At 40.5% G+C, this 25,022-nt stretch overlaps 4 protein-coding genes and 1 long non-coding RNA gene across 10 annotated transcripts in view; 3 read left to right on the top strand and 2 right to left on the bottom strand.

Annotated features, from left to right (window-relative positions):
- Positions 1-25: 25 nt before the first annotated feature.
- ova (ovaries absent) lies at positions 26-4,136 on the top strand. Of its 5 annotated transcripts, none has more exons than XM_031976836.2 (8): positions 26-256; positions 1,167-1,459; positions 1,572-1,712; positions 1,802-1,999; positions 2,078-2,266; positions 2,333-2,837; positions 2,949-3,217; positions 3,334-3,550. In XM_031976836.2, exons 2-8 carry the CDS (start codon positions 1,256-1,258, stop codon positions 3,400-3,402), a joined length of 1,575 nt encoding a protein of 524 aa, XP_031832696.1. In that variant the 5' UTR covers positions 26-256; positions 1,167-1,255; the 3' UTR covers positions 3,403-3,550. The 5 variants fall into 5 exon arrangements, with proteins under 5 accessions (XP_031832696.1, XP_031832686.1, XP_031832659.1 ...); XM_031976817.2 differs by lacking the exon at positions 26-256 and adding exons at positions 267-775; positions 1,007-1,072 and having other exon boundaries at positions 2,949-4,136; XM_031976826.2 differs by having other exon boundaries at positions 2,982-4,136.
- PIG-T (phosphatidylinositol glycan anchor biosynthesis class T) lies at positions 3,793-6,694 on the bottom strand. The gene is made up of 8 exons (XM_031976849.2): positions 6,184-6,694; positions 5,909-6,086; positions 5,608-5,842; positions 5,364-5,531; positions 4,999-5,296; positions 4,780-4,932; positions 4,463-4,709; positions 3,793-4,382 (listed from the first exon to the last, which is right to left on the bottom strand). The coding sequence occupies exons 1-8, from the start codon at positions 6,359-6,361 to the stop codon at positions 4,124-4,126; spliced, it is 1,716 nt and encodes a 571-aa protein (XP_031832709.1). The 5' UTR covers positions 6,362-6,694; the 3' UTR covers positions 3,793-4,123.
- A 47-nt stretch (positions 6,695-6,741) lies between these two features.
- On the top strand, positions 6,742-8,250 carry BORCS6 (BLOC-1 related complex subunit 6). Of its 2 annotated transcripts, none has more exons than XM_031976861.2 (4): positions 6,742-6,970; positions 7,089-7,616; positions 7,847-8,007; positions 8,081-8,250. In XM_031976861.2, exons 1-4 carry the CDS (start codon positions 6,884-6,886, stop codon positions 8,130-8,132), a joined length of 828 nt encoding a protein of 275 aa, XP_031832721.1. In that variant the 5' UTR covers positions 6,742-6,883; the 3' UTR covers positions 8,133-8,250. The 2 variants fall into 2 exon arrangements, with proteins under 2 accessions (XP_031832721.1, XP_031832730.1); XM_031976870.2 differs by having other exon boundaries at positions 6,815-6,975.
- Positions 8,251-10,930: 2,680 nt separating this feature from the next.
- LOC143174594 (uncharacterized) lies at positions 10,931-14,923 on the bottom strand. Its single transcript, XR_012998758.1, has 2 exons — positions 14,773-14,923; positions 10,931-13,212 (listed from the first exon to the last, which is right to left on the bottom strand). It is a non-coding gene; the product is annotated as an uncharacterized LOC143174594 (long non-coding RNA).
- A 106-nt stretch (positions 14,924-15,029) lies between these two features.
- The window catches only part of Slip1 (SLo interacting protein 1), a 128,335-nt gene continuing 118,342 nt past the window's right edge, over positions 15,030-25,022 (top strand). Inside the window, exon 1 of the mRNA XM_031977019.2 lies at positions 15,030-15,836. Within this exon, the coding sequence (XP_031832879.2) occupies positions 15,816-15,836 (21 nt within the window). The 5' untranslated portion in view covers positions 15,030-15,815. The remainder of the gene's footprint in view (positions 15,837-25,022) is intronic.

The raw sequence follows: 25,022 nt of genomic DNA, 5'->3' as shown, positions 1-25,022 counted from the left end.
GTCCATCAAGCAGTGCGCAGGCGCAACGGCGAGTACTTGGAATTGGCTAGAACGGGTAAAGAAGAACGGTCAACAACGGGGAATTTCTACTGCTTTGAAACCTTTTGAAGTCTGTAGTTTATATCACAAGTAGAGTTTTTTTTACCAGTTAAAGAAAATGTTGCGCGTAAAAGCGCTAACGTCAATACAAAGAGGGAAGAAGCAAAAATATAGTACATAACTACAAATTATAAGGGAAGATGCTGCTGCGTCAAAGGTATAGTAGCTTGCAAACGATCGAAAGCTAGCGGGAGTTGAACCGATTCGCACCGCCATCTTGGAATATAACCGTGCTCGATCATTGCTAGACCTTTTGTTCAAGGAGGGAACTGTCAGTGCATGTACACATACATACATTCAAGTTATATTTCGCGTGTTTTTTCTACTTTTAAATTTTAATCCAACGAAGCATGGTCTAGAATTTCAATCATAATTCTCTTATTTTATCATTTGTGACGTATCTGTCTCTCCTTAGTGAATTAACGTTTATAAAAGACGCACGTACGAACTCTATCCGTTGCAGCCCTTTTCATTTTACATTATTGCGAAAGAAATACAAGTTACATGTCCTTCCAAAATGTTGCTATATTATAGAATTTCGATAAATTCTCTACTGTAGAAATTACATTCGGTACGTTTTAAATAAATAGAAGTAAAAAGGAATTTTTAGTGTGTAGAGAATTAGAAAATATAGAACAAGAAAGGTCATTCGAACGCTTTAGAAACTTTCGAACAGGTACATGCTAGTTAACTACGTATAAAAGTTTTTAGAAAACTTGTTTTCTTTTTTTTACATTAATTTAAGATCAGTATCATACCGTTTTTATAATTGTTCAGTCTATTTATAAAATATATAAACGATCCGTTAATTTACATAACAGTTTTTTTTACACTTGCATGCTTATTGTTTTCTCAATTGTTTCTATTGTTGTATATTACTCAATTTATGAAATTTGTTAAATTTAAGTAAGTAATAAAGTATTTGGGAAAATGGATTTTATCTTCAAGTTGCACTTGATAATTTCTTATATTGGTAATTTTATTTGTTTACTTGTTTATCATTTCTTCAGTTTTAAATGAAAAAAATATATAGACTGAATACATTTTATAAATATTTTTTTATGCAGAATAAAAACACAACAAGCAAAAGGTATTGCACAGTATCCAATACATTAAATTCCAAGTAGGTTTGGATAATGAGGATAACCTTGAAAATATGAGATTCTCAACATTGGAAGAACAGGAGTACGGGGTAGGATTACCTCAGAAACAACTACTTCATACAAGTGAAACTATGATGACTACTACAGATTCCATGGAATTAAAAGAAAATAATGTGTTCGAAGAAGGATCCGTAGTATCCAATCTTCCTTTATTATTTGCTAACGGACATCCGATATCACTGGAAAAAATCACATTAGTATGGATAAGATTGTTTTCAATGTTTTATGTATTTCAGATGTACTTGTATATTGGTCGATATCAGATAATTGTACAAGAAAATATGATACAATAATAACATGTAATTTTAGGCACAGTTGGAACGGTTTGTAACATTCATGGTTCAGTGTTCATTAGGACATGACACTACTGACGTGATCACTGAACCACGATGGTGGCCAAAAGAAGTGAAATTCTCCAATCCTTTGACAAGACCTAAAAGAATCAATGAAGTAGGTTAATTATCTATATTATGGTGCACTATAAAAGTGAGTGATATGCATTAATAATGAACTGGTTTAAAATATTTATCTCGTTTTAGAACTGGATGGCAAATTTGAAGAAGTTGGTATTCAGATGTTATACATACCACAGAAGCGAATATTTATTACGATTTTGTTCTTATCTTGCCCGTTATCCACATGATGACTTAGAATATGTTAATAATTGGGATTCCACAACAAGTCTTTATCACAAAAGTACTGGAAAATTATTAGTCACATTTCGTAATGAAAACATGGTCAGCAGTTATAAAAGAGTTGCACTTAACTTTGTATAGTTTTGTTCTATATCTGAAAATATTTTTTCTCATCCTTAGAATTATGACAAAAAATATGAGAGTCCGCGGAAAAAATTACTCTCGTGTAATGGAGTCGCTTCTTGTAATTCTCATAAGTTAAAACAACAACAGCAACAGCATTCCATTGTAATGGTGGAACCGTCATCAGGAGACATTTATTTATGTGACAATTGCGATGCTGAATTTATTGGCCTAGAAAAGATGAAGGTACTATAAACACACTATATAATGAATATTAAATAAAAATGAATACTGCATTACAATATCTTTTAGGAACACGAACGTACATGCGGTGAACAAGAACAAATTAGAAGTAGCTCACGGCCTGCAACGCCAGATGTATTAATTCCGGAACCTGAGTTGAAGCAAGATCAATTTTTAGAATATTTTCGATTATGTTCGTCAACTACAAAATCAGTATCGATTGAAACGAATAAAGATATAACAACTAATAACAATACCGGTGAACGAAGCTCACGTCGTGTCCGTGGTTCTATTAACTTCGCAAGGTGTTCAAGTATTCCTTTTTCATCTCCTGCTGGAATATTATTAGCTAAAAAATCAAAAGCCATGACTGAAGATACCCAGCAAGAAAGATTAGAGAGGATAGAAAGACATCTTGTCGCTCCTGTTTTGAATAATGCATGTAAACCTAAATGGTTGGAAACGGAGTTTGACAATGATAGATGGATTGTTACTTACAAACCGAACAAAGAAAAAGTAATAGATAATTATGTGCACCAATATCAGTTTGTAAATACTGTTAAAAAAAAGCCAAGTGAGTACTCAATCTTTAAACGTTTTCTTCATATAATAACGTTGATGAAACATGTGAGTGAAGAACTTGGAATCCGGTAGCACTTTTACAAAAGTTGTTTCTTTCTTTTAGTGTTAAGTATACATTCACAATTGTTATACCTAGCTTGCCGACCTGTATGTGTTCTCTTGACACGGCTGACGCAAGAAGATATGAATGATTTGAAACGAAAGCCATTGAAATACAAGCATGTTGATCAGAAGATGTCAATCGACAATGAGGATCCAGTAATAAAAACGATAGAAAATGTTACGCCCAACGTCTCCTCGAAACGCAAAGCACCAAGCGATGAAAACGATCCGAATTCAATGGAGAAAGACGATGAGATATTTAGTAACGAGGCAAGTGTTGGAAATTTATCTCTTTCTGGAGTCACAGAATGCTGTGACAAAAGCAATGTAATTGTAGTAGACAAATCAATAAAAGAAACAACTTTCTGCACAAATACGTCGAACAGGGTTACAGTCATCGACCTTTGTTCATCGGACGAGGAAGAAAATTCAATTACATCTGCACTCTCAGATGAAAATAGGGATCCTCTGAAGTATATCGCCGATGATGTGACAAAATCTTTGTTACAGAACTTTTCATCGACAAAACATCAATTATCAACCCGCCCAACGGATCAGTTAGGCGGATGGTTAAGTGATAATATCATAAACAGTGGTAGCGAAACTTGCACAAGCAAGTACCGTAGTACAATATTTAATGCGCGTACAAATATGTCTCCAATACTCAGACCAGCACCTTAAAGTCTCAGTAATTTGGTGCATAATGTTCACTGTGCGCGCGTTACATTTGTTACAATATTTATTGTTTCTATTTTACACGATCATTGAACATTTAATAATTACATAATACACGCAATTCTATCATTTGCAGTGCATTGTAAAGCCTTATGAGAACCCTTACTAACGTTTGTAACACACGAAACCAGTTTCGGTATTTTCAGTTCGTAAGTGTCTAATCTATACAATAAAGAATTGTGTGCACTTTTTATACTTCATGTAATGTTACAAAAAAAAAGAAGAAAAAAGAAAGAAAAAGAAGGAAAAGAATAAAATTAAATTTCGAACTGTTCACTTATTTGTAATCGAGATTGTTCCTGCAATTCGTTACACGTTACGTTAAAAATTTGTGTTTTGTATTGTGGAACGACGTTTTCTGCCTTAATATGATAACTTTAACAACTTCGTTTAATTTAAGAACACATTTATATGTAGGAAAGAAACAAATAAATCACATTTTTATTCTTGTTTTTTCTTCTTTGGTTTGACAATCATTTTCTTTAAGGAGGAAAATAATTTTTCTTTCCAATCCATTTCGATTTTCTTTAAAACTAATCTTTTGGTTGAGATATTGTGAAGCGGACCGAACGCAAGAGCAACTGCTGTACACGCTAAGCAAATTACGTTATATGGCATGCTGAAGTCAGGCGTAGGCAGGCTGACGAGTAACGATTCTGTTCTTAGTTGTACCAAATATCCGGGTCTTGAAGCATTAAAGCTAAAAATGTAATTGCATTGTTAATAAAACCTAATCGAATTATGTATATAGTGCTCCGAATTAAAATTTTCATGTACAACCTGGATGTTATAGTACTTCCATCGAGTGGTAGGGCAGTGTAATTTCTTGCGACGGGAAGTAAAGCAGTAATGATGGCTGAACCCATATAAAATCCGTGATTGGCATCTGGTGGATATTCTTGCCATTTAAGAAATGAATAGTCCATTTCTATAGAAAATTTCGTTACTGATTGTGGTGGTAAACGCAAAATCATTTCTAGATAATACGGACTTTTCCTTTCTTTGCCAGGCAGATAACGCTGAGCCACTGAAATACACAATCACGGTTGACGAAAACGCTAAAAGGAATGTGGCGTGTTTTATAGATTATTACTTACATGGAATAATACGTTGTCCTCCGCAAGTTATTGTAACAGTATGAAAATATACTGGCAAATACCATGGAATATTTTCTAAGAGAACTACGTCCAACGATTGCCAGTAATTATTGTAAAGTTTTGTCACCAAACTACCCCTTTCTTGTCCATACCCTATACAAGAAAATTATTCTAGTTCGTCTAAAGACATTTAATTATAATTTACCATTTTATACGTACCGATAATATATCTATTTGCAAACAAAATTGATGGATAATTTAAACTAACTTTAATACCAGCGGTATGCGTGACTTCAATATTAAATATTCGTTGCGCGGAGTAAGATCTAATATCATATACAGCGATTTCGTTTAATTGACCGCCTCGAAGGCTAGTAATTTTAGCACTTGGGGCAGGTGTTAATCGGTAAACTTGGTTAGTATTATTATTCGATACATCGACGTACACATTGCTCAATGAAGCAAGTGGACACGCCCCTTTAATTCCAATTCCAAAAAATTTACGCACTGACCAATTCTATAAGGATAAATTGCATGAAAATAACGAATATTTCAAATTTATGAAAGTTTAACAAAAAAATTACCTGAGATGTATCTACCATAGTATCATATATCAGTGAAACAGTCTGTCGTAGTTCTAATGATGCTTTTGTGCAGATCGCATTTGAACATATCACACGGAAGTGAACTCCAATGGAATGATAATTTGTATTATGAATATATGCAGAATTTAATAATGTTGCTAAACCTTTCTATTGGAAAGGAATAACATATGAATATTTTCTTTTTCAACCTAAAAGTGATCTTACCTACAACTTATGTGCATACCTTAGAATCGCATGGTAATAATTTCTTGAAGGGCGTTAAATTTTCTGTACAAACTATTTCTCTAGGTAAAGATGAATAGCGTAAATGACTAGAATTAACGTTATTATTCTCTACAACACCACTAGGCCGGAATGTGAACTCAGGAGACATACTATTCGATGGATTAACGAAATTTAGAGAGGCACAAAACAGTCCAGCTAATGCATTTGTCAAACCTTTCCATTCATTGTCAACGCTAAGAATACAACAAATCATTTTATTTTGAAAATAATGTATTATATTGTATAAAGTGGTATCTTACTTGATAACATCTTTATGAAACCATGTGGTTATTTCAGCACCAGGACCTGCATCATGATAGGGGTACCCCCATTTTTGGTAATTCCATAATCCTTTGGTTAAAGTGAGATGTAATTCGTCTATACCATGACGACTTATAATTTCTCCAAGCCCTCTTGGAAATAAATGGGAATGTTGTACTGGAATATAAACACATGTTACAATAAAAGATTTTTTAACAATTTTAAACAGTATTATCTCACTAATAAAAATACGTTATTAAATCCTTAAACTCACATGTTTTTGATTCTTTGGGTGCCTCCCACACAGTGGTAAATTGAAAGTATGCATAAACATGATTGCTTGACAACGGTTTTAACATTAACTCTTCGTCGAAGAAATCATTATGCGGGGACACGATTTTAATAATATTTAGAAGCACAAAAAGTAAGAGTGGCGTATATAAATGCATCATGTTTTAAACGAAAGTACATTTAACCAATCCGGTGCACTGTCAATATCGTTTCAATCGTAAAATAAAGACAAATATATGTTTGACATTAGAAAAAGTGTTAGAAATTGAACTAAAGAATTAGAAGCAAGACATTGATGTTCATGTTTTATCACATTCTACGATTATTTCCAATTCATTCTACTGATCGTCCACTATCGGCGAGAGGAATGTAAACACAGGGCAGAATGAATGGAAACTAAATCTAGAGATTTTATAAGAAATTTACTAGTAGGATGGTAATACAACAGTTGTTACACCTGCCAGTAACAATAGGTGGTTGTTTCCATGTCAAAATTAAGTTGGATGAAAAGATGTATATGCGGCAACTCGATGTACTTGTTTGTCAATGGATAATGGTCGTATACCCGCCAAGGGATCGATAGCAGCCGTGGGTTGTTATTCCGTGTCTAAAACGTCAGTGGTGACGTACGGTTGTTTTGCGACTGAAGTACAGGAGAAACAGAATTAAATCACGCATCAAACATGGAAACAGAAGAGAGCGATGCACACCCAAAACCGACAACGATGCGCAGTGAAAAGAGCACTGCTATCGACTACGATGAAGATAGAGTAAGGTTAGAGTTACTAGGTTGCGTTTAGTAATCTGTATTTAATTTTCTATTCGATGTTTGCTTTTTTCTAATTGCCGATAATGATACTAGGGACATTAACTACTCGCTGATTTCAGCTGCACGAGATGACAGCGTCTTACTCCGAGATATCATTTGACTCGCAATCGTCGCCGCCGATCTCAGAATTAAGATCGCTCATTGATTCCCCGGATATTGACGGAACGAAATTTTTGGAGGATAGTCTGGAAAAAATGAATGCAGTCGGCGGAAGGCCTGATCAGTTGAATTTAAAAAACAGAGAGGATAGTCCGGTCGAGGATGAGGAAGTCGATCCGCCGAGCTATCACAAAGCTATCGGCTATTTACAGCTCGAAGGAACCGTGATGCAAGACGGTGATATGGTGTTGTTCGTAACAGAAGATTTGGAAAATAAAATTAAACTCTCGAGTCCAGTGACGAAAAAAGGGGAAATCCCCTCATTTCCAGGCTCTCGTAGTTCCACTCCTTGTTTGTATAGGCAGGCACTGACACCCCAACTGCCCCTTCTTGATCACAATATATTAAACGAGCTAGAAATGGAAGCGAGAAAGGTCGCAACTTCCGTCGATGCGCTGACAGAAAATTTGGCCGCAATTTTGCACAGTGTAAATCATTTTCCTTATTTTTAGAATTTTTAATTTTTAATTATCTTAATTAGCGACGTCGCAGATGCCATCGAAAACTGGCGTTATTCTCGTAAAGACGCAAATGTTCGATTCTTGTATAATAAGTAAATTTAACGTTGATTGTACTCCAATGTTAACTGTTAATATTGGAAATGAGACATTTGAATGTTTAAGAGTGTTGGTAAAATGTGATCAAACATTTTTTTCAGGCGTCCGCGTTGACAGTCGGATGCTTGGAAGCTTACAGGGACGCTGTATGTAAAACGTGTGACGCGGTAGACCACAACATTAAATCAATGTACCAATTGATGGCGAAATGCGAGGAGTTGTCGAAATCAATGGGACCGGTGTACAAACTGGCCGAACAAATGTAAGTATAAAATGCCTTTATCTGATACCTTTCTCAAGATCGCTCGTATTTATCGTCGTCTAACATTTTTCAGTAAGGAAATGAAGAGGATGTTGGAACTGTTCGAAACTGCGATGAATCTGTGAACTGTACACGGTGAACGTATTTCCACTCTTCTATGTTATTTCTACGTGTAACGATAGCGGTTGTTTCTGTAATGTACAGTTAATAATATGAGATAATTAAAAGTTAATAATATGAAAAGGTTTCGAGAACGTTTCTTACCTGTCTGTTTTGCTTAATTAACGGACAGGCTTGGACAAAGATGAAGATGAGGCGGTCGTCGAGCGAGAGCCGGCGGCTGAAAACAAGATTTCGCGGTGGCACGACGTTTCCGGCGGCGCTCGAACAAATAAGTCGAGTCAGACGCGGAAAGAGCAGAGTCCGGGCAGTCGGTTCATTCTGCCCACCATTCCTCCCCCTTTTTTTTATTTTGTATGTAGACACCTATACGCATCTTTCACAGGGCGATCTCACAATGAGCGGCTCTTTCTCTTTCTCTCTTCCGCCTCTGTCTCTCTCTTTCTCTTTTTCCTTTCAACAGGAACACAAAGTTTGCTGGAAAACTCGCGGCATTATGTTCCCCATCCATTCTGAGCCGGGCACAATGTCAACGCGTAATTCGAGCGTATTTGCGCGGTTCGGTGGCCCGTTGTAAACCGGAGCGGTAAATAACATTATCAAAAAGCGACAGGCGTCGCGACGCGCGCCTCATTTAGCGCATTCGGCCGCGTGTAATTATTAAAGACAGGGATGATTTTAATCCAGCATGGGGTAAAAAAATAGGTGGGGGTGCGGCGATAGCGGACAAACACCTCGTTAATTTGTCCTGTCCCGACGTTCATTCATCGTGCGCGCGTGTAAACCTGCCAGTGCACGCCGCGTATTGCTCTTTACGAGGGTGTTCGCTCTTTCGCGCGCTCTGAATTCCCGTTGTCGGAAACCGATTCCCTTTCCCTGACGAGGGTGGAGCCTTCATCCCATGCAGGACACAATCTTCTCATTGTCCGGGAGCCGTTTCAATTACCGTTTAAATTTAATTAATTTACGCGAGCGTGCAAATTATTAGAATCTACGGTCGCGATAAATCTTTATAAAGAATGAAAAGCTGATTCATTCTATGATAAACGCGAGCCCGATTTAATTAAGATCACTACAGACGGCGCAATACAATTAGGCGCGAAGATATTTGTTTATATTACGCTTGCGATAACAGAAAGTTTGCAATCCTTTTTAGTTTCCTCTGTCCACCATGGCAATCTTCAATTATCTGTCCCGACCACCATCTCACGTCTTCCCTTATAGATGAATTAGCGAATAAACAGAGAGACTTGTAAGGAGATAATGTAATTGCCTCCGTTATCTCGTGGCTCCACGCGGTTATTTATCCGAACTCATCAATCTTTCCCGTCTCCTATCTTCCTTCCTTCGTTTACCCGTTGCCTCTAACGTATCCCGTCGTTTCAAGGTAACGTTTGTTATTTTTCTTCAGGAATAATGGATGTCCACCAACACTCATGGTATCTACCTTGTGGATATATACCTAGGCGCAATGCTATCTTTTTTGTAGTATTTTACGTAGATACGAGCGAGAGATAACTGATTCGGCGACGTCCCTCGCCTCGAGGAGATAGGGGACGTCCCTTTCGTTGCTCTCGCGATGAAGTAATTCAGTTTTAATCAGTAGCCCTAGCGGGAGCAGGGAACGTTAAGTTAAGGGAAAGATGAAACGTTGAAATATTCCTTTTCTTTCTTGATTTCGTGTACTACTGCAACTGTTCTGCTACCCAAAAAATATTCAAAATATTAGCATAAATATTTTTGCACCCTCTCGTTACACAAACTTACACGAGATCAAACATTAAATTTACTACTTTCCATGACTATTTAATTTCTGCATCTCGATCGATACTATTGTATTTCACTTTACCGCTAATCAAAATATTTTCTACCTGGGAATAATTATTGCAGCAGACACTTGGTTCGTTTGATCGAATACTTTGCGCCGCTACCTGACTGGAGGAAACCGAATCTTTCTCAATGCTGACCGCAGGAGATGCGCGATCGAACCGCGACGGGCTGTGCGTGAAGGGGTGGCAGGGATCAAGAAAAGGGAGAGCGGAAAAAGAACGAGAGAGAAAAAGAGCGGCACAGACGGAGAGAAGGAAAAGAAGGAAGGAAAGAAGAACGTAAAGGAAAACGAAAAATGCTCGGCAGATCACAGACCGCCTAATTAAAAGACTTGCCGTCACGCGGAATCTTCTTTCTTTCGTTTCACCGGGAGCTGGTTGCGGTGAAATCTCAGGAAACCGACGTCTCTCTCTCCTTTTGTCCTGTCTTTAACCCTGTCTCGCGCACGTATCTATGAACATCCGTTCGTGCTTCTTTGGTAATGAGTTGGGGGTGTCTTCTTTCAAGCGTTGTCGCCCCTCCTCGCGAACACGAAGTAAAAGAAACGCAGACCGTCGAGACATCGATATTTGCATAAAGCGTCGCGTTGTGCGCGTTGGATAACGCAGCTCGTTTTCCAATTTTCCAATATAGTCACCACTTGAACTATACAAGATGAGTATGTTTAACATCATTGTGTTCGTAAACTAGTCATTCACATTCGAACCACCCCTACCACTTTGCCTAGACATATTGCTAAATTGTTCCGGCAATGTTTTCCATCTCTGTTAATACCATTTTTCTACATCCTAAATTAACATTTTAGTATGGCATCTTTGTTATAAAGTTTGCACGACAGTTTACGATTCACCCTGTATAACGATAACAGACATATTGCACAGAACGATTTAATTGAGCTCCATCATCACTCTTTACACATGTACCTCGTTGAAGATTACCAGTTTGAGTTTCAATATCAATAGCATTGAAGAAGTTGCAAACATTGACATTTATTTAAATCAATTGCTGTAATTAATTCCATCGGTGCCGGTCATCGATGGCTTTCACAGCACTCACGGTAACACGTTTCACCGCGCGTTAAATTTCACTTCGCCGAAATTGTTGTCGCTGAAAAGGTATTCAATATTTAAACACGCTCCGCGTTGCATTTGCCGCCTACAAAATTCGCTTAACCGACGTCGCTAATAGTTGTAAAACTCTGAATTATATAATTTTACATTAGCCCCGTTGTACCAAATACTTCAAGACAACTCGAATCACAATAGGTTGAATATAAATGTTTCTCACAATTGCCACTAGTACTTTAAACCCAATTAAGTTAAACCTAAGTAGATTTCTTTCTCAGCGGCATTTCAATGGAAGTGGTACTTTAAAGTAGCTCCAGGACACAAAGGATTAAAAGTGCACAAAAAGTCGTATTTCTACGTGACCTGCGGTTAACGACGCAACGAAGAAGGCCTAATTTTACATTCCCAGCGCGAGGAACGTTAATTATTACATCAGAATGAAGTGTCCGACACCGCGAATCCCTTTGAAATAAGTACCGCCGCGAAAAAAGCCACCGTGTCGGCTTCACGCGGCGAATTTCGTCCGCCGGCGGTGATCTTCTCGTAGCGGATTCGTTTCCGATGGTTTTCACCGCACCCTCCTGCAGCGTTCGAATCCCCTGTGCATTCGTTCGACGCTGGTCCGATCGAAATTTTCGATTCTATGCTCGCTCCTCCATTCCTTCTCACACGTTCCCTTTCCATTTCCCCGTTTTTTCTCTTTTTCCCTCTCTTCCTCGCGCGAACCGAGCCGAAGCAACCTTCGCGGGGAATCGCCCTCTCCGCGAAAGACGAAGTTTAAGGAGCCTTCAAGAACCGGCCAATTAAATTGCGATTCGCAAATTAACTTTGGTAATTATGAGTGGGCTTCGAGAGCGGCGCGATGAGGAAGGGTTGAGGAGAGTTGGGATTACAAACGAGACGGCGGGAACTTGGCAACTTTTCAGTCGCTTTTTATACAACTTTTCTTGTTAAGATCGTGATTATGAATTTTCTATTTGATTGCTCGCCTCGCCCTCCCTCGTCCCCGTCATCATTCATCCGCGGGTAGCCGCGGACGCATTAGCCCTGGCAATTTTGACACGCGTAGCGCGTGTGATCGAGCGATGTGTAACGTGGTTATCGCTCACGCTTTCGTCTGCTCGCATTACCGCTGCACATTAGCGGGGACCGAGGAAAAGAAATGGCGGCCCACCGACGCATGTTCAGTTATTGTTTCGACAGTATGCACAGATTCGTGCATAGCGGATAATTTGTAGCACCAGCGAAACGTAACGAATAAACTCAATTCATCGGTCGCCCACGAACGAATTTAATTTGTTTGTCATCTTTTCATTCGTCATACGAAATAACATTTGCCTGACACTGCATCGGATCAGTCCTCCCGAGGCGAACAGTAAAATTTGTATTTCAATATTGTTGTTCCATCCCTTGCGAGCGCATTACTCGCGAATTTGAATTTAAACTAGAATTTTCAGGTCGGTGGTCGTCGTGTGGCGAGAAAAAACGGCGGGACGCGTGACATGGCTCAACCAGATCTCTTATCTGGAACCCCGGTCGCCTCGCCGGAAAAAGTGCGAAAGTTAATTCTATGGTGAAATTTGTTTCGCGGATAGAAACGGCGACGCTACCGCGAGCGCGCGACGCGCGTTGGACGTGTCGGCTGCACAACAGGCGTCGGGGCTCATCCGATGCAGAAACGCAACCTTGACGGCGACATCCGGTAACGCGATGCGACATCGCGGCTGACCGAAACGCGACGGTAATTGACGACGGTCTGCGGTGTCGGAATGGAAACAAAGGTGAAAGACACGCGTGTGCCCGTAGTCGTGTGTGCGCGCTCGTGGAGTAAAGAGCGGGTGGAGCGAACGCGTGTGCGCGCCGCGGGAATGTGTGTCCGTGTAGGTGGAGGGGAGCGGTTGGTTTGCCGGCCAGGTAAATAAAAGAAAAGCGGATCCCCCGCTGCTCCGCGTTTCTATCCTATTCTGTTAAGCGTTCCTCGTCGGCTCTCTCGTCCTTCCTCCATCTTCATTTCACTCGCGGCGCAGCGAAACTGCCTCGCCTCGCCTTCGTTCGTCCTTTCGCCACTCGGATTTTCCACTCGAAACGCGGCACCGTGTTTCCTTCGCTGGTATTTTCGTTTCTGTTTTCCTCCGCTATTCTCATCCGCTCGATGCCAAACACACAATCTCTGTGTCCACCTAAAATACTATTATCTCTGGTTACTCATTTTATACTTTTTTTAATAATCGAATGAATTGGACGTAACGTTGGGCTCGTTGATTTTCGTAACGATCGTTCCATTCTTACGGCATACGGTAATTTTCACCCCACGTTGAGTGTTTCGTATTCTATTACGTGGCAAAAAAGTGCTGCGTGGTACACGCTGCGTCTAGATGTTTATAAAAAATTGAGGATCAGTAGCGTTGTTAAATGATTAAAACGTGAATGCTGATGTCAAATTAATATATTTTTTGTATGGGATTTCTGTATATTTTTAGTGAGCAAACATCAGTGAAATTATCAGTGAACATCAGTAATTCCAATTCAAAATAGAAAAAGCATCATTTCGTCAGAACGTTCCAATGAAATTCACAGAAATTCATTCAATTTTACCCATCGATCGAACCCATTCAGCCGTTCAGCCGCCGTTTTAATCGCGGGCCTCCAAATCATTTTCCAGTTACAATCGTTCGCAGTGAAAATAGCGCAGGGAATATCGTAAATACGAACAAATCTATTTACTTCTAGGATATACATTTAAATGTTTGCGTTACCGCGTGGTATTATAAAATTCAATTGAAAAAAAGATGCTTTGGAGGTTGATTTTAATTCTGTTAACTTGATTTTTTATTGGAAAGAACATTTTTTCGGTGCACTTTGTAATGCACCGTATGTACGTAGAGTTTCATTGAAATTGAAGATTTCAGTCAGTCGTGTGACTTTTGTTTGGTTCTGTTACGATTTTCATTGTGAGTGACTGTACGCGACTAGTTGCAATACACAGGCACGTCCACGTCGCAGGGAACAAGCATACTCAACGCTTCCGATACAAAACATTCAACTCGGAACGGCCATAGGCGAGTCCTCTTTGTTATGGACAAATGGCGGGTCGTGAATCATCTTCGTCCTTATGCCAATAACCGGGTACCCGAGCAACCACTCCTAAATTGCGTTTAAAAACTTTTTATGTTCCCGTCCAAAAATCGTAAAACTCCCATGGATCCCCATTCGTTGAATAATATTACACTGATTTACATTTGTCTCATGCAAATATACGAGCCAAAGTTTTAGGTTATGAAGACTTCACACTTGTTTATACTCCTGTTCAATGTGTACCTGACCGCGTATCGAAACGCACAACCCAGTAGCCAGAATGGAAAAAATGATTTAATTAAAAATCGTTTGTTCATTGATTCGCATTACCGGACATTTCCGTGATATTTCCAGTGGTTATCATTTATTGGAAAAGATCAAAACAGAAACGAAAATCGAGAGAGAGAAAGAGAGAGGAAGGGAGGAGAGATGAGAGGACATAAAAGGTAAATCGTCGATGTATAATTTATCCGTGCAGAAACGCGTCAGGTACCCCGGTACTCCGATTATTAAATACCATAAAAAATGTTGATTATCGACAGAGGGGTTAAGCCGTCTGTCGCTCTGTAAAAATCATTCGACGCAGAGAATTGGAAGTGTGAGATGGAACACATACGAGGGAGGAGATGCGTATCGTGTGTGTCGTGTTGGACTTATCGCCGGTGGCGCATACCTGCACTATCACGACGGTAGCGTTGCAAACGGTACTTTCGGATAATCAGCATTTGTGTAACTCTCTTTCGCTCTTTGTATCATTCGCCTGTCCCCACGAGTCGGTCGAGCTATCTCGTTCCATTCCATTCCGTTCCGTTCAATCCCCGTCTCTCGTCTGTTCCTTCTGAATCCATTTCTCGCTCCTCTCCTCTCCACGCTGTTACCGCCACTACTCTTGCGCTATAGTCGCAAGCAGTGCGACTGTGGTCTCCGACGGTCGGTCGCTCATCCCATCGTTCCATCTCTGTTTCATCCACCGAATACCGTGGTTCCCTCGTCTTCGTCGCTCCCGTCACCCCCACTTAGGCCGCGTTCGCATAGCTCGGTCTCGTTCCATCGCGCACTCGAGACACGCCTCCCACTCGTGGCGCGCGACCGACGTTTACTCAGTCGACGCTGAGCCGCCACGCGTGTTGGCTGAACTGTTCTTCACGCGTTTAAACGCGTCTTATCCGTGCTGCACACCGTCAGCGTATCTTCACCTCGTGTGTCCAGAGTTTGTCGTTACTTTTGTTTGTTTTTTTCCACGTCGCGCGCGCCACTCGAACCTCGAATACTTGAAGGAGACGAGGTTTAGCCGATCTCGCGTTCGCTCTCGTGTACCCGCGAGAACGCGCAGCGATGCTAGATCGTCGGAGCGACGACGATCCAGCCGCCTCGTGCCGCGTGTGAGTGCTCGGTCTTGTTTCTCCTCACCTCCGTCTTTCTTTCTCTGTCCCTCCTCCAGTCGACGCGCGAAACAAGTGGAAAAGAAGTGCCGAGTGCCACGCGTTTATCGTTGTACATAAAACTGCTTTCGTCGTTTCGGTCGATCTCCGTTTACCCTGGCCCGATCCCCCCTCTTTCACGCCGGTTTCACTTTGCCCCGCTGCCGATCCGTCGTTCACGCTCACCCCAGCGTTTTGGGCTCGTTTCCACCTTCGAGACCTGCGTCCCGTCGCTTCACGCCGCGTAAACGTCACCCACACGCGTCGCCGTCGTCCACCACCGGGACCCCGCGACATGGATTTCGTGATACTCAAGGTAAGCGTTCACTTGTCTCTGATCTCTTTGTTGTTGATCCACGCGTTTGGTGTTGCGTGTATAGTCGACCCTGGCGATGGCCGATGTAATTGCCAATATTGGTAACAGTTGTTTGGAATTGTCAATGTTTCATTTATATTTATTTATTTACGTATATGTATGAACACATATATTTTTAATTATGATAATTGTAATTCGAGGAATGGATAGTTGATTTGTTTTAAACTAAAGATTGAAACAGTCACTTTAATTGTACAATGGTATGGTGTTTGGAATTTAATGCATTGTTGATGTTGCTGATTCGCAGAACCCATGACTGGATTTGCGTGTGAATTTCCCCTTAATGACGTCACACTGGCTTATGCTGGTCAATGTAAACAAATGAAATATTCCCATGGCGTCCGATGCATTTTGATGCTTCCGCGTAACTGTATATTGTAATTTGAATATGTTTCGCTCCCAGATGTGCCACTGGGAATAGTTGGTAATATTAACCTAGCAGACCTTGCGTTCACTATTTACATTCTGAATTTCTGTCATTATTGTTTCAAGACTGTTCGATAAACATAGATATTCCACAATTGTTAAAACATAAGTACATGTAGACATTAAACTCAATTAAATCAGATTTTATAAAAAAATTATGCATATTTGATTCATGGTAACATTTCTTTGTAAATGGCACTTTAATGTGCCTTCAAGCATTGGCAAAATTGTTTAAAGTATAAAATGAATAAATAGTGAATGCTTCAGTTATTTTCATGAATAAAAATACAAGTGAATTTATTTACAATAATTATTAGTACAAAAATATTCTTTTAATACAGTAGTTTTCACGATACTGGTAACACGAAATCCTGTAGAAATCGATTGTCAAAGAGTGCAATCGATACACATTGTACCTCTGAAGGTGTATGCAAGAGGTACCATGGTATATTGTTTTCGCGATATTCCATCTCAATAAATATTGGCATTTATGTAACGTGGTTCTATCCGAATATTGTTTATTATAACGGTAACGAACCTCTCTCGATCTTACGAGGAGCGTGATTGGCGAAGCGGATACGGAAAAAGGAAGGTGAGCATAGCATCTATTTCTCCCAAACTGACTCGGTTGGTCATGGGTACCGAGTGAAACGAGAGGGCTACGAAACAGGGATGGCAGAACAGTGAAATCGGAGATTCTTATGCGGGGGTGGCGTCACAGTAAAGCATTCGCATCGAAATAAAGGGTTAACTCTCGCGTAGTCCTATTTATTTCCCCTTTTTTTGTCGAGGGTTCTTCGAAGCGTATTCAAATAATTGTCGGTGGAATGGCGACCTAGTTATCGTATTAATTATCCTGCAATCGAGCTTCCTATTGTGGTTGTTTTATTGTCCAAGTTACCTGTTCGATCTCTTTTTTCTATTTCGATAAATAATAATGCTTAGGCATTCTTTCAATTGGCCCCATTAAGCGCATACGTTGAGGTTAGGGAGTCTGGAGAAGAGATGCCTTAAATTCCGGAATTATGAAATATTGAAAATGGTATTTTTTTCATCTAGAATATTTGAAAGCAATATTTATTGTTTCCTTAGATTGATAATCGTATTAATTTTTAGAAATGTTTCGGAAACGATTGATTAGTGGTAAGGCAATATTTCAAATATTATTAACATTAATGTTTTAAACATTATTTTAATACAACTGTATTGTAATATTATGTTTTATGGTACATAACAATTAGGTTAAACATGAATATTATATTTTATGCACTCATCTTAGTGGTGGGGGGGGGGGGGGGGCACCGGTGACCCCCATGGCGCCATTGGTACTGTTGAGTGTGCCGGTCCTCGGTGACCCCCATGGCACTCAGTGCGTTAATCTTTTTATTTTAAAAGACGAACGTTTATGTGCCATGTGGGTGAACATTTATTACCATTTATTCTTGTTTAGTATGCTTGTCAGAGGGGTTATGAACACAGAACACTGTTATCAGTGTTTAAGTGTTAGCAATAAGGGCTGCAAATATTGGCGGTGCTCAAATATAGATTACTGTGGGCTAATTTACAGACACTCAAGTCAAACAGAAACACGTTTACCTCGATACGAGTGTTGTCAAGTCTACAAAAAGCGAAATGAAAATTAATATTTCAGTTAAATTTATTGAAACTTGTGCTTACACAAAAATTATTTCTAAATTAATTTTCGACGCGTACTTTCACTTGCTTGACAATACTTTGCTGCTGCTACTGCCCCCCCACCTGGATTTAAAAGGGAACAATAGTTTACATCCTTATCAGACCAACCTTTATCGATCACGAGAATCTTTTCCGTTCACAGTGATGGTTTTGTCATGTGTTCGAGGATTCGATTAACCTCCACCCATTTTTCAGTTCTTTTCCCATTGCTGTAATCATTTTTCACCGCTGGACACAGTCTCGTTTAAAAATGAGTTTCCGTTGTTATGAATTGCCAGCGATGAACAGACATTCGGCCATCCCCAATTTTTATCCACTGTCAATCTGAAAGTCGCATTACTTGAAGAATTCATTGAATCAAAATATAAACAAATTTATTTTGAATATTAACCTTTGCAACTCGATATTATATATGTCTACTACTTACCTAAATGGTACGCGTACCCGGTGCGCACACATAAAACGGCACACATATCGTAAACCGGATACTAAAATTTATTAGGCAATAACGAAACAACCAATACAAGCCGCCAAGGATTTGCCATTTATTTCCGAAACACTTCGTACGTCGATGTACATAGCTTGAGGATGTTGGAACGGGAATAGGGGATGGCGATGGAGATTTTAACGCGTCACTGGATAGGGCAACCGATTATTTTATTCACGCGCAAGTTTGGTCGTTACGGCGATCGTTATCCGAGCTCTCCGTGGCGTTGTTTCACCGAAACCCGGCCGCTGTTAACGTTTCGCCGAACAATCGTCCGCTCGTCTGATAAAATATCCCGAATTTGAATAACGACGTCGGTAACGTAGGCAGGAAAGGAAGAAAAGTAAGAAGGAAAGAATGAACGACGATTAGTCGCGCGAAGAGGTGTACCGTGCAGAGCACCAGAGATGTCTCACGGAAGGAATATGGCTCTAACAACTGTAAGTGATCAGAATAGAAAATGACACGTCTCTTCTCTCACACATTTTTTGCTCTAGCACGCTATTTGCTGAAACGCTCATATATACTAATCAATCACGCGATGCTTATACTTAGAGTATCATCCGTCCATGACCTGATGGCTAAACTGAGGAATGCAGGTCTAATTGGTCAGCTTTTACCTCATTTTCGATTTTTAATTTGCTATTCGTCTATATGATTACACGTAATAAAATCAGAACTATAAATATATAGTGACCTATTTGGTCTCTGTACCATTTGGGTAGTCATTAAATTATGGTCGGCTATTGTACGAAGCACACAGCGAAAGAACCATTTTACTCTTGTGCTTTGAATAGCACGAATATTAACACATTTACGTGCGCATACAATTTCTCAAAGCCTATAGATGAATACCACAAGGGTCTGCAAAGATGAAAAATATATAATAGGACTATGTTACAAGCTACATGCTTTGAAATGACGTAAAATTAAGTCACTGTCATTTTTTTAGAAACTGTCAAACGACGTAGGACTATGTAACAGGTACTTGTTCTAGGAGAAAAATAGGAATGTCAAATGACCACGTTACAGGCATTGTTCTAAAAAAGTTAGAAATGACGTAAGGCTACGCTACAGACATTGTTTTATAAAAGATTTAAGAATAACTATCTAGTACTAATAGAACTACGTTATCAGTCTTCAGCTGAAGAATCTAAGATGACGTAGAACTACGTTACCGGTCCCGAATATGTTAATAACGCACCTGGGTGAGAAAGCGTGCGTGTGTGTGTACGCGCAACGGTGTTCACCTTCCCTTATCGTTCGAACCCACCGGAGCAAGTTCACAGGTAGATAAACACGGGGGACAGGGCGGAACGTGGACGATAAGAGAGCTTCCCCGAAGTACTACCCGCGGGGTTCAACGTTCGTTTGCTCTCTCTCGCGTCCTGTTCTCGTTCTGCATCGAAGGTGCGCGGTCCGTTGGGTCCCCCGTTTAATTTTAGCGGCCGCACCCGCGCGCGATCCAGGGCCGAACCGTGGATTTTCTTCCACTCCCGTTTTTCTACCGTCTACCGGACCGTATCGGAGTCCTGGCCCGGACGATAAAGTGCTTTCAATTAAATGGCCAACGTTATTCTCTTCTCCTCCGCGCGTCCGTTGAAATTGAAAGTGGGAATCTTCGTTGCGAGCACGGGCAATCACGAAAGTCTGTGCGCTTGAAGCACAAGGGGGCGCGGCAAGCGGCAGTCTTGTTTCCGAGAAGATTGTGTCCGATGATTGTTCAATGAAAATTAAAATTGGCGAAGTGGTAGTTGCGCTAACTTGGACTTCGTGGATTCTTGGAACTACGTTCTCAAGAACAAAGCGTACGAATTTCCGTTGCACGCTTTCACGTAGAGCATTTCATTCTTGTTTGTTACGTTCTGTTATTACACTGCAATATGACATTTTTAATAAATTAATTTAGTAACGGTGAAAATTTTCGGAAAGTTTGGGGATCATGAAAAAAGTTTTGGAATGAAAGTCGGAGAATTCAATGTTTGCTGAATTCTATGGAATAATTTTGGAAATGTGGAGTTAAATTGAAGTTTATTCATCCCCGTAGCGACCCTATGATATTTCATATTATATTTGTTTTCAAATGATTAACGGTTCGTAGTCTGAACCATGACGCTACGCCAACAGTGGCACGCGTGGCACAGGTTAGTACGTGCATAGATGCCACGTGAAAAACAAAAACTGAGATCAGGCGCATGCGCCGCCATTGTCTAACTTTGATCATTAATTATGCGAAAGCGAAGCTGAAAAGCCAACCTCGTCGTTATGTTTTTCTTTTTATTTTGCTTTATAAAATCACCCTTCAAAGTCTCGATTAACAGCCTGTGCAGCCTCTCCTGCAAATATGTTTTAACAAGTCACCAAATCAATGTCTACCTTTAATAATTAACGAGCTCAATGAAACCAGCGATTTAGCGAGTAAAAGGTTGGTGAAGTCTTTTTTACATCGTTTGTAACTTTGCGAATTCAAAATACACAAGGCGCCATTTAAACAAAAGAAACATCAATAATCTTTAAATATCATTGAAAACAACGTCAAACTAGAAATTCACTTCCACAACCATATTTATACCTTGAATTCAATACAGTTTTTCTTCTGAACATTTGTTGCCATGTTGCATCCTAATGGAGACATTTAAATGTTTCGTTTTTCGTGACGCGTCGTGTATTGGCTCGCATCGCTCAGGCTGCAATAAAAAAAGGGAGAACGGCGGAAAATATTCCGGGCGAAGTCGACGGTTCCGGTGATCGGTTGATCGTCGCGACCGGCAGCCGATGGCAAACGCGTTAACAGCAATAAACGTCCGTGAGGGTGGCCGGTGCTCGAAAAACGACTGCGAACTTCGAGAGCATGTCCACTTTTTCGCAGCGCAGCGGAGAACGGTTCTCGGGCTGCTCGTCGATCTCGACGAATCAATGTACCGTGATAAACGAAAAATGTGGCCGGCCCCCGCTGGTCGAGTCTGAACTATGGCAGCGTCGAGTGCTTGCCAGGTCGACTTTACCGGTGATAAGCGTCTAGCAAGGAGCTGTTGCTGGCGGGTTGCTCGATTACACTCTGATATCGTCCGTCTACGGATTTCTCTAGAGTCTTGGCCAAAATGATTACCTTTTCTTGTCAAAGAAATGTCAAAAGCAAATAGCAACAAGTCTTTCATCGTGGAACTATTTGATGACTGCGTTATTGTTTTTTAACACTAGTAATTAGCAATTGAATAACCATCAAATTACATTAATTTATTAATTAATTAACTTCAAAATTAAGTAATTTAATAATTCTAGTAATCTATAATATTAGATATTATAATTTTCTGGAAATTTGTTGTTTATATGGAAACTATAATCTTCACGGCTTCTATTAAATTCATAATTTCATCACGTAATTAAATATCGATTTACCTACTACTCGACTGTAATATAGAGATGTCCAGTACAGAATGAAATCCAATTTCTCCATAACTGCCGAGAGAACTTCGTTTAAATTCTCGTTCATTTATTACGTACAAGTTGCTATTACAAAAATCCGCGAAAACTGTGTGTACCGATTGATCGACGAAGAATTGGTCGCGAGAAAGTTTGAAGCTGCGAAAAGCAGCGCTTAGGTCGGCAAACGCGACTTCCTGGAATAACGGTGTGTCGTCGAGGAACGCCTCGGGGTGTCGCTAAAATGTCGCGGCGCGTTTTTCGAGCGTACTCGAGCCCCCGTGGATGGTGCTGGAATAGACTCTCGAGCGACAAAAGTAAAAAGCCATTCCGGCGTATAATCCGGCGTTCCAGGGCCCGGCCATTACCGCGATGGAAATTACGATGGTAATCTTCGGGACGATACCGGGGAACCTTGACAACGATCCCGTGCCACTGTTCCGCACGTCACCCTTTCCCGCTCGTACGTGTACCGTTCCCGTGAGCATCGACACGCCTCGCGGCAAATTCTCGCTTCGTTCACCGACTTCCTATTCGCGTCCCGGAACGAAGATGTCCGCCACTCGACGACAAGAGTTAATGCTGGAACCACTGTATCCGTCATACATTCGGTAATTCTTTCCGTATCATATAATGTTTACACTGTCTTAAAGTTAAATACGATGAAAAGCTAAATATTTCACATTTCCACTGCTATAAATCGGGTAATATGTTAGTATAAATGTGTAACATATGTTTTAAAATCCAAGATAATCTCGATATCGCAATGAAAACAAACTGTTTTGGATAATTTTTGTTAACTTTTGTTGTAAATTTTGTTGTCTGATGGCTGCAGGTGGGTGAAAAATTATGCGTCCTGTTAGAGGTAACACCCCGTATATAGCATGGAATTTTGAAAGCTTCCATTCTACGAAAACTGGTGATCGTTCGAATAAAAGATTGCGACTGTATTAGTAAAAATTAGGTTAATTTTTAGGTTCTATTAGGTAACATTTATTCATTTCTAATGAGAGAGAAATCATACAAGTTCTAACCATTCGACCATAATTCGAATAACAAAAACTCAGTCTGTACTTTTAATGCTAAACATTGACTTTGTAAAAACGAAAGTGCCGATAATTGGAATTGGGTTGTGCCAAATGCGTACTTGCACGAGACGCAGCCGATGATAGGGTGGGTGAATGTGCGTTGATTTCAGTCGACGCGTACCGATCACACGGATTCGATTAGTCGAGGAGACGCGCGCGTGCCGCTTTAATAACGGGGCGTAATTTAAATGCATATCGCGCGCCGCACCGTTCGTCCCCCACCCATAGCCTCTTCGCGGATTATCGCAGGCGAGCGATCGTCACGGTATGGGCGCGACGGGTCGCTCGTTGCTGTTCGACCTTCGATCGATCTTCAGAACCCAGTTAGAAAGATTCCACACTCCGTACACGATCGTCGCGTACGAGTTTGCGATATCGCCTCAACAGAGCATTGTTATGACGATTGCGAGGAAATTCTTAGTTCTGAAATTTCTTCTTTTACAACGGAGATTCTTATTTCCAATTGATGCTGGATCGATGGACATTGATCATCCATTTTATTGTATTTTTTTTTATTTCTTGGGATAGTATATCGTTTGATTAGTAGGTTACTATTTAACTTACTATTATGTGAAATAGTAGGTTATTGTTTATTAATGCTCGAAGGTTTCGCGAGAAAATGGAAGCAGTACACAATAATTCATTCCGAACAGAATCTCCGGAATGATCCATGCAACATACAATTAGCTAATCTGCTGCATAGACAGTATCGTTATTGGGTTCCGCACGGGAAATGTTTATCAAAGTTTGCTGGAAACGGTTCATACATCAAACTCACCCTCAATTATCGGAAAAAATTATTTTCCGTGTAGCAGAACGTCATCAGCGAACGAACCACCAACTTTTAACGCAATTAAACCGTCTACTTTCCGCTTTCCGATTCTTAACTTTTCGGTTCATAATTCATCAAACAATATTAGGTGGTTGAATTTCGTTAGATTTCCACGGGTGCTTCGTCGAACAACGAATATCACCGGAGACTCGCCTCATTCGTCCGAATAAATCAACGAACAAAACCGCGTATTACCATATTCTTTCGTTCTCCTGCAGCCCTCCGACCATTAATAAAGTAATAATAACAGTAATAAAACAAGATCGCGGCGGCAGGCGCCTTTCTCATCCCGGGGCCTGTAGCTCGCGCGGATTTTCCAAGTTACGCCACGAGTTGGCGAACAGTCTGACTGCGCGCCGATATAGAACACGCCCGCCTCCATTATCTTCGAAAGTTAACTCCTACAATGTAGACCGAACTACTTAGTATCATCTTCAGCGCCCTAGCAGCTGGATCCTACTTGGTCCGTGAAACTTCTTGACGCGGGACCTGGGTCCGGTCTGCGAGCCGAAACCAAGCTGGCCGCGTGAAACCCGCGGGACCGTGAGAAAGCGACGACAGAAGGGCGGGATCATGACCCCTTCATCCCCCGGCCCGTTTAATTTGCGGGCTCGCGTGTTTGCAAACGGATCGCGGACGCGACGCGTGTCCGACGCGTCCCCCGCTGTTATGTTCGATCTAGAAAAACAATTTCCTCGTCGGGTTTTCACGGATTTTGGGTGGGGTGTGTCGGGATCCCGATATTTCCAGGAAGATGACAGGGGTTTCGGGTGTCTGTGTACATTGCGGTCGAATGAATTTCATTTTCGTCGTTAACGCGTTGCCAGCTGCACATTTTTCTCATCGCCGCTTGATTGCTGCTGATGTATACATGATCGTAGCATAATTCGTGTAGTTACCGTATAATTAATTAGGTACAGTAAAATAAGATAGAATATTATCAATGGAAAAAGGTATCGAGACCACTGTCACTGTTTTTTTTTTTTAGTAAAAGCTTCAGTATATAGATCATTGAAGGAACTTCAATCACTGAAACGTTTTTCCAAAAACCTGCATAGACTGCCGAATCATTGTCTATATTCTAAGAATAATGGACTATACCAGAACACCTTGTTCTTCGACAAAAACATTGCGAGCACAAGAAAACCATCAGTTACTTTACCGACACGAAACAA

Source organism: Nomia melanderi, chromosome 6, assembly GCF_051020985.1.
Source record: "Nomia melanderi isolate GNS246 chromosome 6, iyNomMela1, whole genome shotgun sequence".
Taxonomy (NCBI): Eukaryota; Metazoa; Arthropoda; class Insecta; order Hymenoptera; family Halictidae; genus Nomia; species Nomia melanderi.
The sequence above is the reverse complement of the archived record's forward strand: the minus strand, read 5'-3'. Positions and strand labels throughout refer to the sequence as shown.